Source organism: Peromyscus leucopus, chromosome 8a, assembly GCF_004664715.2.
Source record: "Peromyscus leucopus breed LL Stock chromosome 8a, UCI_PerLeu_2.1, whole genome shotgun sequence".
Classification (NCBI taxonomy): domain Eukaryota; kingdom Metazoa; phylum Chordata; class Mammalia; order Rodentia; family Cricetidae; genus Peromyscus; species Peromyscus leucopus.
In genome coordinates this window covers 3,509,168-3,522,552 of record NC_051085.1, presented here as the reverse complement: position 1 = coordinate 3,522,552, position 13,385 = coordinate 3,509,168, and the positions used below count along the sequence as shown (strand labels likewise).

The window sequence follows — 13,385 nt, the reverse complement described above, 5'->3', positions numbered from 1 at the left end:
GCAGCGGGAAGTCGGCCCGCTGACAGCCACGCTTGTCTGTTTAAAGCCCAGCTCCCAGAACAACCTCCCTGCTTCTCCAACTCCCTTTTCATCAAGAGGAAACAGACAAGAAACTTTATTGCAGTCATTTAACACACTGGTGTGAACAGTTTTTCCAAACAGAAAAATGCCAGTTTACCTACAGAAAAACTCCACAATCAATAGTAAGAAGAAAGGAAATGATACATTAACATTTTGTAGCAAATTTTAATAGTGTTCTTTTTCATGAAACTCACTTAGAGCATCATCAACATGTTAAGTTTTATTCCACAAAAGTAGTGTTTGCCAAAAGGCAGCATTGACTATGGCTTCTCCATTAAATATCTGATCTTTTCTTTCTCTGGTTATACAATCCTTATTAGTAAACTTAATAACAAGATCATTTTATTATGAATCATTATGAATTTTGTGTATCACAGCTCTAATGGAGTGCCTTCAAAGATACACTAATCTAGGACTTAGTCAGAGCCAGGTGGACAGCACACACATTTCACCCCAGCACTCAGAGCAGAGACAAGGACATTTCTGTGCGCTCCAGGTCAGCCTCGTCTACTAGGCAAGTTTCAGGCCAGGCAGGGCCACATAGTAAGACCCTTCCTCAAAAACAAGACAAGAAAAGCAAGACAGGCTTTTAATTCATTAGGGAAAATGCCAGAGTACCATACTATTATCAAAAAAAGAGTATTACTGAAAAAAAAAACATAATATAAGAAAATAAAATTCCATATCTTTAGTCTGGGTTTAACTTCAACCAATTCCATTTTACAATAGGATAATAAGCAGATTTTGGTAGTTATACTTAAAGAGCAAAATAAATGAAGCTCCCTGGATTAATGAAATGAAACTTCCTCAGAAAGTCCACTTTACATACAATGAATTATTTGAAAACACTGCCACTGCTGAACTTCAATTCAATAGATATTTGTTAGCACCTATTGGGAATTACAGAAAAGAATAAGCAATGGATTTGTCTCCATAAGTCTTTAAGTATGTTATCTATCTTGCTCAAGTTATGGAGAAAAAAAAAAAACCCAAACCAAACACTGTCAAACAGAAGGTAGAGTAAACAGAACGTGCCACCCACACAGCTGGGGTAAGAAGAACAGTTTGAAAGATGGAATATTCTGGATAGAGTATACAGGTAGATGCCAATTTTGCCCAAGTGGAAAAATTGTTAGGGTTGGTCAAGCCCTCTCATGTTCCTCTACTGATCGTTCAAGGCATTGGGTTAAATAAAACATTTAATTTAAAAACAAACTAACCTGGGGCTGATGAAACCTGGTTGAATGACCTCATCGTCTTCTGAAGTACCTAAAATCAGAGAGCTCAAGTCAGTACTACAGTAGCCGCCTATTCTGCGTCTGCAACTTAAAGACTCATTAGAAAAGAATAATGATGGTATTTTAACTTTGTGAGCTCACCCACAACCTGGTCTTTACAAATCCCCTGCTGAGTTAGATAACCACTTGCCATAACCTTATCTGTAAACGTCTATCAAGGGACACTGGCTTAAAAACAAAAAACAAGAGCATTCAGTTGTAATGACCACAATTTAATTAATGTAGCTTTACATTGTTTGTCTGTTTGGTTTTGGTTTTCTGAGACAGGGTTTCCCTGGCCATCCTGACATTCTCTTTGTAGACCAGGCTGACATCAAACTCGGAGAGATCCGCCTGCCTCTGCCTCCCAGGTGCTGGGATTAAAGGTGTAAGCACTCACAATTATTCAGTTAAAAATCCACCTAAGCTACAATACCATGTTTCTTGATAAATTTGACTATCTATTTAGATATATTTTAGAAGATAATCATAAGAAATTAATCATGTTCCAGAAACTAATTATAACCCTACACCACTGACTACTAGATTGGCTGTTACACTCAAACACTGTTTTTTCTAATTTTTTGAGATAGGGTCCCAACTATGTAGCCCAGGATAGCCTTAAACACAAAGCAATATTTTTACCTCAGTCTCTCAAATCCTGGGATTACGGGCAAATTCTGGGATTATAGGCATGACCCACTGTGCCTAGCTTCAAATACTTGTGTGTGTGTGGGGGGGTGCAACAAGGTCTCTATAGCCTCAGCTGTCTTTGCACTTGTAGACTAGGCTGCCCTTGTAGACTAGGCTGCCCTTGTAGACTAGGCTGCCCTTGTAGACTAGGCTGCCCTTGAAGACTAGGCTGCCCTTGGAGACTAGGCTGCCCTTGGAGACTAGGTGGCCCTTGGAGACTAGGCGGCGCTTGTACTCAGAGATCTGTCTGCCTCTGGAGTATTGGGTGCCAACACACCCAGCTTACAAATATTTTAAAGATAAAATTACTTGAATAGCAATATATTTTAATTAATAATTAACTATATTTAAAGACATCAAATACATACTAACCCAAAATTTTTCATTTTAAAAATCTAAGTATTAAGTCAGGTGTGGTGGCACACACCTTTAATCACAGTACTCCAGATGCAGAGGCAGGCAGATCTGAGTTCGAGGCCAGCCTGGTCTGTAGAACAATTTCTAGGACAGCCAGAGCTACACAGAGTAACCCTGCCTTGAGAAACCAATGGACAGATACATACACAGACGGACGAATGGATAGATGGAAATAAAAATCTAAGTGTTGATGTTTCTAGCATAGTTGTTAACATATGCTACAACACAATGAAATTTATAATGAACAGGCCACACAAGTAATAGCACTCAGAAGAGAAAATCCTGTTGGCCACTGAGTTGGCATTTAGTTACTAAAGTCTGAACAACAGATTGGTTTGAACATGCATCTAGTCACCTAACACATTCAATGTTTGACTTTCCTTACCTATGTTTTAGACTCTGTATCTGCTATATATTCACACACACACACACACACACACACACACACACACACACACACACACATTATTAGGTGCAAATAATTTAGCTGCAATCTAATGTTTTCTCAAAAGGTAAGAAGGCTTTCCCAGGTAGTGAGTTCCACTGTGTTGATTCTGGGGTTTTTTTTATTCATTCATTCATTCATTCATTTGTGTGTGTGTAGTCTTTGTTTTTTGGTGTTTTTTTTTTTTAAAGAACAAGCCAAATAACATTTGAAAACAATAAAAGAACACAAACAAAAAGCACATGAACTTCCGTACATTAACTCCTTCAGTTATCCTGTGTTTACAACAAAAATAAACAAGATAATGACAAGCTATAACTTTAGCAAACTTCAGTAAATATTATTCCAATAAGCTCTCTTTTACTTTAGGTATATCTCAAGTGTTTGTTTTGCTCAGCTGAGTTATATGTGTCTCGGTAAAACCTTGGCTTACACTTTTAACAACCACAGCCTATACTTAGTCCCTCTATCTGTTTACACTCATAAAAAAAAAATTCAAATCAGTATATTTTAACAATGTGCAAATATAATGAATGAGGTTAATTTTTTTTTAACTTTCAAATAATTTGGAGAAATTATAAATGTCAGGTTTAATAAAGTCAAAATCATTATCACAGAACTGGCTAGATACTGTTCTTTAATTCAGGAGTTGTAACACTAGCCAGGCACTCAGGATGCTGACCTGGGAGGACCTCGATTTCGATTTTGAGCACGAACAAGACCATATTTTTCTTTTTATGTATGTGTCTGCATGTAGGTATGCACATTTGCATGCAGGATCCCAAAGTGGCAGAAGATGGTGTCAGGCTCCTAAAGCTAGAGTTACAGGCAGTTATGAACTGCCAGGCATGAATGAGAGAGAGAGAGCTGAAGAGAGACAGAGACAGAGAGAGAGAGCACCAGAGCACCACGTATTGTGCCCAATGCCTTAATCTCAGCACTTAGAATGCAGAGGCAAGGAGATCTCTGTAAATCCAAGGCCAGCCTGGTCTACACAGCCAGCTCCAGGCCAGTCAAGGTTCTATACTGACACTGTCAAAAACAAATTTTCCCTCCCTCCCTCTATCCTTTTTCTTTCCTTTCTTCCTTTCCTTCCTTCCTTCCTTCCTTCCTTCCTTCCTTCCTTCCTTCCTTCCTTCCTTTCTTTCAGGTTCTATACTGAGACTGTGTCAAAAACAAATTTTCCCTCCCTCCCTCTATCCTTTTTCTTCCCTTTCTTTCCTTCCTTCCTTCCTTCCTTCCTTCCTTCCTTCCTTCCTTCCTTCCTTCCTTCCTTCCTTCCTTCCTTTCTTTTTTTCCCTAAGATTAGGTTTCTCTGTGTAGCCCTGGCCATCCTGGAACTTGCTCTGTAGACCAGGCTGGTCTTGAACTCACAGAAATCTGCCTGCCACTGCCTTGTGAGTGCTGGAATTAAAGATGTGTGCCACCACTGCCTGGCTCAAAAATTATTCATTATAAAGGGAAGATCCAGAGTTCAAAGTATCCGAGGGGGGGGGCAAGCAACTTGAATAATACTCAGATATTTCACTTATCAATTGAATTTCATAATAATTTTCAATTATACAAACTCATATAAGATATTTTGGATTATTAGGTTCTTACATTAGCATTCTTTTCAACAGAAAAATAAAATGGAATTATTACAAAATTCATATATTTGACTAATTCTTGAGTCGTTTATCTGCTGTACTAGAACCAGGACCTTGAACAAGGCACTGCATGAACCTGCATGCTCACAGGTTTATATGTCTTCAATTTTTCTATTTTCCTTTCTTTCTTTGGTTTTTGAAGACAGGATATCACTCTGTAGTTCAGGCTAGCTCCGAACTTGCTGTCCTCTTGACTCAGCCAAGTCTGCTGGGATTACAAATATGTCATACCATTTTTCCAAATTAAAAGTTAGTAAACGGGGCTGGAGAGACAGCTCAGCAGTCAACAGCACTGGCTGCTCTTCCAGAGGATCCGGGGTTCAACTCCCAGCACCCATATGGCAGCTCACAACTGTCTGTAACTCGAGTTTCAGGGGACCCAAAACTTCCTATGGCAAAATACTAATGCACATTAGAAAACAAAAGTTAGTAAATAGAATTAAGTTTAAAAATGGATTATAATCAATCCATACACTATTTACTGAATGACTACTGTTGGAATTAGATAGGCAAATGTTATATGCCTATATATTTATTTCCAGCAGGGTGGTAGTGACACATGCCTTTAATCCCAGCAATTGGGAGGCAGAGGCAGGTGGATCTCTGAGTTGAAGGCCAGCCTGGTGTACAGAGCAAGTTCCAGGAAAGCCAGGGCAACAACATGTCTTGAAAAATCAAAAATAAATAAATAAAATTCGTTTTCAAAAGAAAGTAAGTATTTAAATGTATACATATATTAGTAGTACTAAAAAAATAGCTACTTATATTTTATATATGGGCATTTTTATTTATTATTCTGGTTTCCTAAAATACTTCATGTAACACTCATTTTTATTAAAATTAAATTAAAACCAAAATCTTGGAATTTACTTCTCTGCTGTTTCACTGGACTACACTCTGTTCATCATTTAGATCTCCACTTGCAGCTCTTTATACTTTTTACCGAGTACAATGCTTCTACCATGTAATAATGGTCTGTAATTTACTGGAATAGCCTTGTGAAAAGATGTTCTTTCTCCCAACTTCACTGGGCTCTATGGCAGCAGAGATTGTAGTATATTTAGATCATTATGATTATCCTGCATTTATTTTTTCTTTTCTTTTCTTTTTCTTTTTTTCTTTTTTTGGTTTTTTGAGACAGAGTTTCTCTGTAGCCATGGCTTGGCTAGCTGGCCTGGAACTTACTCTGTAGACTAGCCTAACCTCAAACTCATTGAGATCTGCTTGCCTTGCCTTCCAAATGATGGAATTAAAGGCATATCCCACCACTACCCAGCTTTGAAACGTATTTTTTAAAAAAAATTCCTGTGGCCAGGTGGCAGTGGCCCCATGCTTTTAATTACAGCTCTCAGGAGACAGAGGCAATTAGATTTCTATGAGTTAGAGGCCAGCATGGTCTACAGAGCTAGTTCCAGAACAGCCACAGCTACCCAAAGAAACCCTGTCTCAAAAAACTGGAAAAAAAAAAAAAAAAAGAAAAGAAGGAATTCTCCAGGCTTTTATGACAGGAAAAATCTTTTCATAAGAAAGTACGTTGATTATTGAGTATTGAACCTATAAAGTACATATATAATTTCAATTTTAGTTTGTTTTAAATATATAGGGCCTGAGAATGTAGCTTAAATGGTAGACTTTGCCTAGCATGTATGAACTCCTGAGTTCAATCCACAGCATGATATACACACAAATATAGACAGACATACACACATATATGCACAAACACACATCACTTGTAAGTAACTACCTTACTTACAGTCACTATGTATTACAAATATTCCTAAACTTTGTTTTTCATTAAAGTAAGAAAAATATTTATATGTTAAAATCCACTATGGTAATTAACTGCATAGGAAAATGATTCTTACTTTGAATTAAGTCATTCATTCAAACATTGACAAACTGTTAAGCTTACAAAACTGAGTAATGAATTTAAAAAATACTAGTATATAACATATTATTCTGAATTTTGTTTATTAACTTTTATTTCTAATATCAATAAAAGGGAAGCTAGCTTTATGTCAGCAAAAAGCAATTTAGCGATCAAGAATAATATTCACCGCTGGGTGGTGGTGGCGCACGCCTTTAATCCCAGCACTCGGGAGGCAGAGGCAGGCGGATCTCTGTGAGTTCGAGGCCAGCCTGGTCTCCAAAGCGAGTTCCAGGAAAGGCGCAAAGCTACATAGAGAAACCCTGTCTCGGAAAAAAAAAGAAAAAAAAAAGAATAATATTCACCATAGAAGGATTATTCCACAATTCCCCAATCTTTTTAGAGCTATTAGATACTTTTAATTATCGGTACTGACTAAACTGATATAAAGATAATGACTTAGTAAATATTCAACCTACAGCTTACAGCAAAAATTAGTCTATTTACAATACATCTTCAATTTACTATATCAAATACATTTCTGGAAAGCAAAACAGACAACAATGTACAATGTATTCTTTTTTTTCTTTTTTGGTTTTTTGAGACAGGGTTCCCCTGTGTAACAGCCCTGGCCTGGCTGGCCTGGAACTAGCTCTGTAGACCAGGCTGGCCTGGAACTAGCTCTGTAGACCAGGCTGGCCTGGAACTCACAGATCTATCTCCCTAAATAAAGCACAATACTTACTTACACTAACAATAACTTAAAATATAACATACACATATAAGCAAAATATTAGATGTACAATGATGAATTTTATCTTAAACTATGCTCTAAAAAATGTTTGATAAAATCATATTGTAATCATTTGTTACAAATTTAGTTAGCTGACTAAATTCAAATTTTACCTAAAATCAGAATAAATTACCTTGTAACTCAACTAAATATCCTACTATAATTTTAGTAATAACTGGACAAATTATTTATGTTGTATCTCAATCATACAAAAGTAAAGACTAAATAACTGTAAAAATGAAACACAAATACATGCAGTTTTGCAGTTTAAAAAAAAATCTTAGGTTACTGAAATTTTAAGATGAGAATGTTATAAAACATTGAAAATTAAGAACAGAGAAGCCAGGCATAGTGGCTCATGCCTTTAATCCTAGCACTTAGGAGGCAGAGGCAGGTGGATCTCAGTGAGTTCGAGGCCAACCTGGTCTACAAAGGGAGTTCCAGGACAGCCAGAGCTGTTACAAAGAGAAACCCTGTCTCAAACCCCCCCCATTGGAAAAAAAAAAATCAGTCAAAAATTAATTATCGCCAGGCGGCAGTATCACATGCCTTTAATCCCAGCACTTGGGAGGAAGAGCCAGGTGGATCTCTGTGAGATCAAGGCCAGCCTGGTCTACAGAGCGAGATCCAGGACAGGCACCAAAACAGCACAGAGAAACCCTGTCTCGAAAAACCAAAATAATAATAACAATTTTATTATTTTTATTATTATTATTATTATTATTATTATTATTTATGTACAAAGTATCTGAGTTAACTTACAATACATTATAAGAGGGCAATATTCATAATATTGCTGAATCAGAAAGATTAATTTAACTTTTTAGTCAATTTGCAATCTGAAATTTTACTGGCTTCATGTCTACCAACTCTTCATATGCTGTAAATAAATAATTAATTCTAGAAAATAAAAACTTCAGTCAACCAGCATACTGTTAGGACTATGTGAAGGTAAAGATCATGGAACAAATGTTAACTGCTAAACACAACTCTTTAAACAATACAGTTGAGTTACAATACAAATAAGATATAGCATAATGGCTTTTCTAATGCAAATGTTGACTTTCTAACAGGTGAAATAATAGTTGCATAAAACTAAATTCAGTCACACTGAAGAGTAGAAAAAATTGGCAAAATTTGTTGTAGATCAAAGAGAAAAATCAAACAGTGGCAAACTTTCCATGCTGTGGGATGTTCTGTATGGCAAATGTGTTGCTCTGATTGGTTAGTAAATAAAATACTGATTGGCCAGTAGTCAGGCAGGAGAAAGTATAGGCGGGACAAGGAGGAGAAGAATTCTGGGAAGTGGAAGGCTGAGTCAGAGACACTGCCAGCCGCCACCATGACAAGCAATATGTGAAGACGCCAGTAAGCCACAAGCCATGTGGCAAGGTATAGATTTATAGAAAAGGATTAATTTAAGCTATAAGAACAGTTAGCAAGAAGCCTGGTACGGCCATACAGTTTGTAAGCAATATAAGTCTTTGTGTTTACTTGGTTGGGTCTGAGCGGCTGTGGGAATGGCAGGTGAGAGAGATTTGTCCTGACTATGGGCAGGAAAACTCTAGCTACATTTCCATCTTTATAAAGCTAACCACAAGATTTTTGAGGGCTCCAGCATTACTTTAAAATAGCTTCTTATGGAGTAAAAGAGTGATTCCAAGTAAAACCAAAAGGTTATACTTAATTACAATGTTAACAACATTTTATTTGGCATATTTTTAGTTTTAATACACATTGTTAATGCTTAAATGTTTATATTGCCAGAGACAGAATTAAACAAATACCAGAACTTTTAGCACATTCCAAAGAGTTTGAATACACATCTTTAAAAACATTCTAATATAACAAAAACAATGCTTGCGATTATGAGACTGAAAATGACCTAATGTAATAATGTCATGTTATATAAAAATCAATAGCATTTTAGTTAAGAGGGTGAAACTAGGACTATTTTTTTCATTTATAGATTTCTTTTCTAAACTTTTAAATCTACTCAAAAAATATTTTTAACCCTCACATGTAGTCTAAAATATTGTAATTGAAATGTTGCATAAAGGGATTATCTGAAAAACAAAAAAGTAGCATTGCAGCTCTGGCATTCATTAATATGTAAAAACAAAACAAAACAAACAACAACAAAAACAACAACATAAACACAGATTTGAAATATCTGAACAGCCGGGCGGTGGTGGCGCATGCCTTTAATCCCAGCACTTGGGAGGCAGAGCCAGGCGGATCTCTGTGAGTTCAAGGCCAGCCTGGGCTACCAAGTGAGTTCCAGGAGAGGTGCAAAGCTACACAGAGAAACCCTGTCTCGAAAAACGGGAAAAAAAAAAAAAAAAAAAAGAAATATCTGAACAATTTGAGCCACATTCTTCCATCACTGGAACTAGTCATTCAACACTAGATCTTCTTTCTATATAAGTAAGCTTTTGTTCAAACATGGAAAAAAAAAACTAGAAATTGAATTGCTTAAAAAGAGCTCCATGCCCTTTGTCCTGGTTTGTCACCTCTGGCCCTTAATTTGGTGATCCTGCATATCAATAGATGCTATTTTTAGAAACTAATGTCAAAGTTCTATACTTAAAATAGTACTTCTCTTGCTAAAACAGTCAGTGTGTTCACGAACATACTCCTCTTCAGATGCTTTCTACAGTCCATTCCCTGACTGTTTACATCGTTTCCTCTGTCACACAATGCATCAATCACTGTAAGCTCTCAGACCCTGATGCTTGTCAAACAACAGAAAATTAATTTCTTCAAAGTGCTAATTTAAGACTATTTCAAAATTTCTATTCTTTTGGAAACTGCCCATATTACTACTTTTAAGTAGAATTTATTTAATGTGTAGTTTATAATTTGGTGTTTGGTAACTACACACTTTGATACTGATTTTGATGGTGCTAAAATGTAAACCTCAATCAAAACTTGTAAATAAAAATTCTTATATAATCTTGCACTTCCATCAACTAAAAATCACCATTTTTTAGCTAATTCACTGGCTTATTTCTGTCCCAGGAAGCAGCAGCTTTTAAAGAGTGAGAAAACCTCCAGCTTTGATCCTATTGAGTTCATGCATATTACTCAAAATCAATGCTGAACAGTAAATTAATATACTTTGGGGATAACATTTCTTTATCACATCTTCTGGATGAGTACAATACAACTGGGTGAAAATTAATTAAATGACATTACACATAAGAGGCATACAGACTAAGTTCTACTTAAATCTCCATACAGTTTCTGTGTACAGTTTTCAGTTAGACTGAATAGGGACAACATGGCTGTCCTGATTCAGCACTGTGGTCAGCGACTTGGTGGAGCCATCCTGCCAGAGAATTCAGCATACCATTAAGCATGTACATGGTAAGTTCTTAAGCCAATGTAATCCTATAAATCATATTTCCAGATATGTATGAACAAATCAATTTGAAGTATCTGGATATAAATGATTCCCATTGTTCTGCTGGGCAAGCTAGACATTCTTGCTTACCTTGGAATTCATCAAAAACAATGATTGTTTATAAATACATTACTTTTGAAGGGCAAGAAAGTCAGGACTGGTTCTAAAGCATTTGAATAAAACATCTTTAACCACTTGGCAATTTTAAAACAAAAAAGAAATTTTAAATAGACAAAATAAGCCTTTGCCTAATGAAATATTTTAATGTTCCTTTCATGATCAGTAGCTTTAATTACTTCTAAGTTGACCATCTCCATATTTTTATTTTTATGTTATCATAATCAACTATAAATTAAGATGTTTATAAATCATCTCCTGATCAGAGCTTGGGAAAATGGAATATCACTTCAATTATTTTAAAGACACCAGTCCCTGTACCTAAGGAATGCCATGTACATATCTTTTATTTGGGAGCACATTTTCTCCTCTAGGAATTGTAAAGTATTATAGCAAAGTGTTACAATGACAAGATCAGATACTAATCATTATTAAGGTTTCAAACGGATAAGACACACCTACCTCTTCTTTCATTAGGATCAACACAAAAATAAAACTTTCTACCCACTATATTTACTCAAAGTTTGGTGGGCTTGGGAACTTACACGTGCAACACCCTTTGAAATGAGTCATTCTGAAAGCTAAGCGTAAGTGTTTCAAATCTCAATCTGCTTCATTTACAAAGACCCCAGCCAAGTAAACTTTTTGTGAACTGAACTCTTGTTTAATTTCTCAACAAATTTTCATTCTTTCTCAAAGAAATTTGGTCACAGAATATATATAAAAATATACTCCTCTATTATTTGAAAAGGGTAAGTAGTAATATAATCACCATATCATGTGGTTTCAAATTTATTGCAAAGTATATATAAACAGATCGTTCGTATCAGCAATGTGCACTAAATATATTTAATTCCTTAAACACTTAAGCTATTTTATCATCAAAACACAATCAGCTGATCCTACTTGCAAATTTGGAAGGTCTAAAACTCCTTACTCATGGGAATCTTCCCCTTCCTCTTGTGCTAGAAAAAAAGACCGTGTTAATTCCTAAAGGTCTTTCAGAAACCAGGCACATTAGACCAGTAGTTCCCACACATAAAGATAAGCCAATTTAATATTTAATAAAAATAAATATTTCTTTGATAACTGTCCTCAAGATGAACACGGATCATATTACTAATTTAAATGGAGAACTGATTGTTACATCATATTCTTTTGTTAACTTAGACTAATTCAGGTCCACTATGAAATTTACTCAAATGCACAATAGGAAGATGTCATCTCATAAATTTACAAAAAGTGACACACATTTCCAATAACTCAATTTTAATTCTAAAAGGTTTCTTTGAAAGATGTGATAAAGTCGTGATATTTTATAATTTACTGGTGGGCTTTAAATTTTTGTTTTAAAAGGCTGTTTTCCACTATTGTTCAACTAAATGTTAATCTGCACGCATAAGAAAATAAAAGACAACTCTCTGATCAGTGGGAAAAAAAAATAACTTTGTTTTCCAGCAATACTGTAAAATGTTTTATATCGTTGTAATACTGTCTCCTTCACTCCCACAGTATTTTTGACCAAGAAATAAGACCTACAATAAAAGAGGATCACGATGTATTCGTCTCTTGCGTTTACAATTCTCAGCATAAAAATCTTTACAGGAGAAATTATGTCTGTGAACAGTAATACTGCACGACAACCTTAAAAACCTACATATGAAAAATCACAGAAAAGGAACTCAAAGAAACGCTGGCACCTAAGATTTCACCCCGTTACATGAAACAATCCAAAATGGCGGACTTACTATTACTTACATTTAAGATATTTGCGCAATAAGGGAACTAAATACATATTGCAAGCTGTTACTCGGAAATGCTCAGTATTTGTCAACGCTCAATTTAAAAAAAAAAAAAAAAAAGTTTTCGGACTACAAATCCTGGTACAGAGCCCGCAGCCCGTGCACGCTGCTGCATTTCTTCCCGCGTCCTATCATCCTTCCTGCAACACCGCCGACATCTGTTTGCCTCGGCTCGCTCCAAATCCGGAAACCTAAGGCACGAACTGATGCCACCCAGGACCGTGCGGCGCGGCCGGCTTCCCCGACGCCGCCAGCACAAAGCGGCCGGGGGGCGCGGCGAGCGCCAGGGGCAGGGGCGGTCGCCCCCTGGCGGGCAGCCCGCATGCCCGGCGCCCGCACCGCCGCGCGGGCCAGCGAGCCGTGAGCCCCGCGCGCCGCCCGCTCCGAGCCCGCCCGAGCCGCGGACGGCGAGCCTGGGCGGCTGCGCTGGCTCACCGCGCCCACCCGCGCGCCGAGCGGGGCCTCGGAGGTGTGAACCCGGAAGTACATGGGCCGCCCGCCCGTCCGCTCGCTCGCTCGCTCGCCCAACTCGCGGGCAGGCGGGCGGGCGGCGGCGGAGGGCTGCGGAGGGCTGCGGGGCTCCCTCCCTCCCGCGCCGCCACTCGTCGCGGGCCCCCGTCCCGGCCGCCGCGCCCTGCCGCGCCGCCCTCCCCGCGCTCGCGCGTCCGCGCCCGGGGGCTGCGCTCGACGCCGCTCACGTGCCAGACCCGCGCCCGCGCGCACCCCCGCGCCCGCGCCCCGCGCCCGCGCCCGCGCGGCCGGCCGCTCACCTCCGCGGCCTCATGGTCGCGCCGCCCCGGAGCCTGTCACTTCCTGAGGGAGCCCGGCCGCGAGGGCC

At 38.2% G+C, this 13,385-nt stretch overlaps 1 protein-coding gene across 3 annotated transcripts in view; it reads right to left on the bottom strand.

Moving 5' to 3' along the window:
* The window catches only part of Lin28b (lin-28 homolog B), a 118,501-nt gene extending 105,637 nt beyond the window's left edge, over positions 1-12,864 (bottom strand). For 2 of the 3 annotated variants that reach the window (XM_028861756.2, XM_037200285.1), the window contains exon 1: positions 1,302-1,685. In XM_028861756.2, coding sequence (XP_028717589.1) covers positions 1,302-1,335 — 34 coding nt within the window. In that variant the 5' untranslated portion in view covers positions 1,336-1,685. Of the gene's footprint in view, positions 1-1,301; positions 1,686-12,503 lie in introns of those variants that run through there. The other variant, XM_028861755.2, reaches the window with a different exon arrangement.
* Between the last annotated feature and the right edge of the window lie 521 nt (positions 12,865-13,385).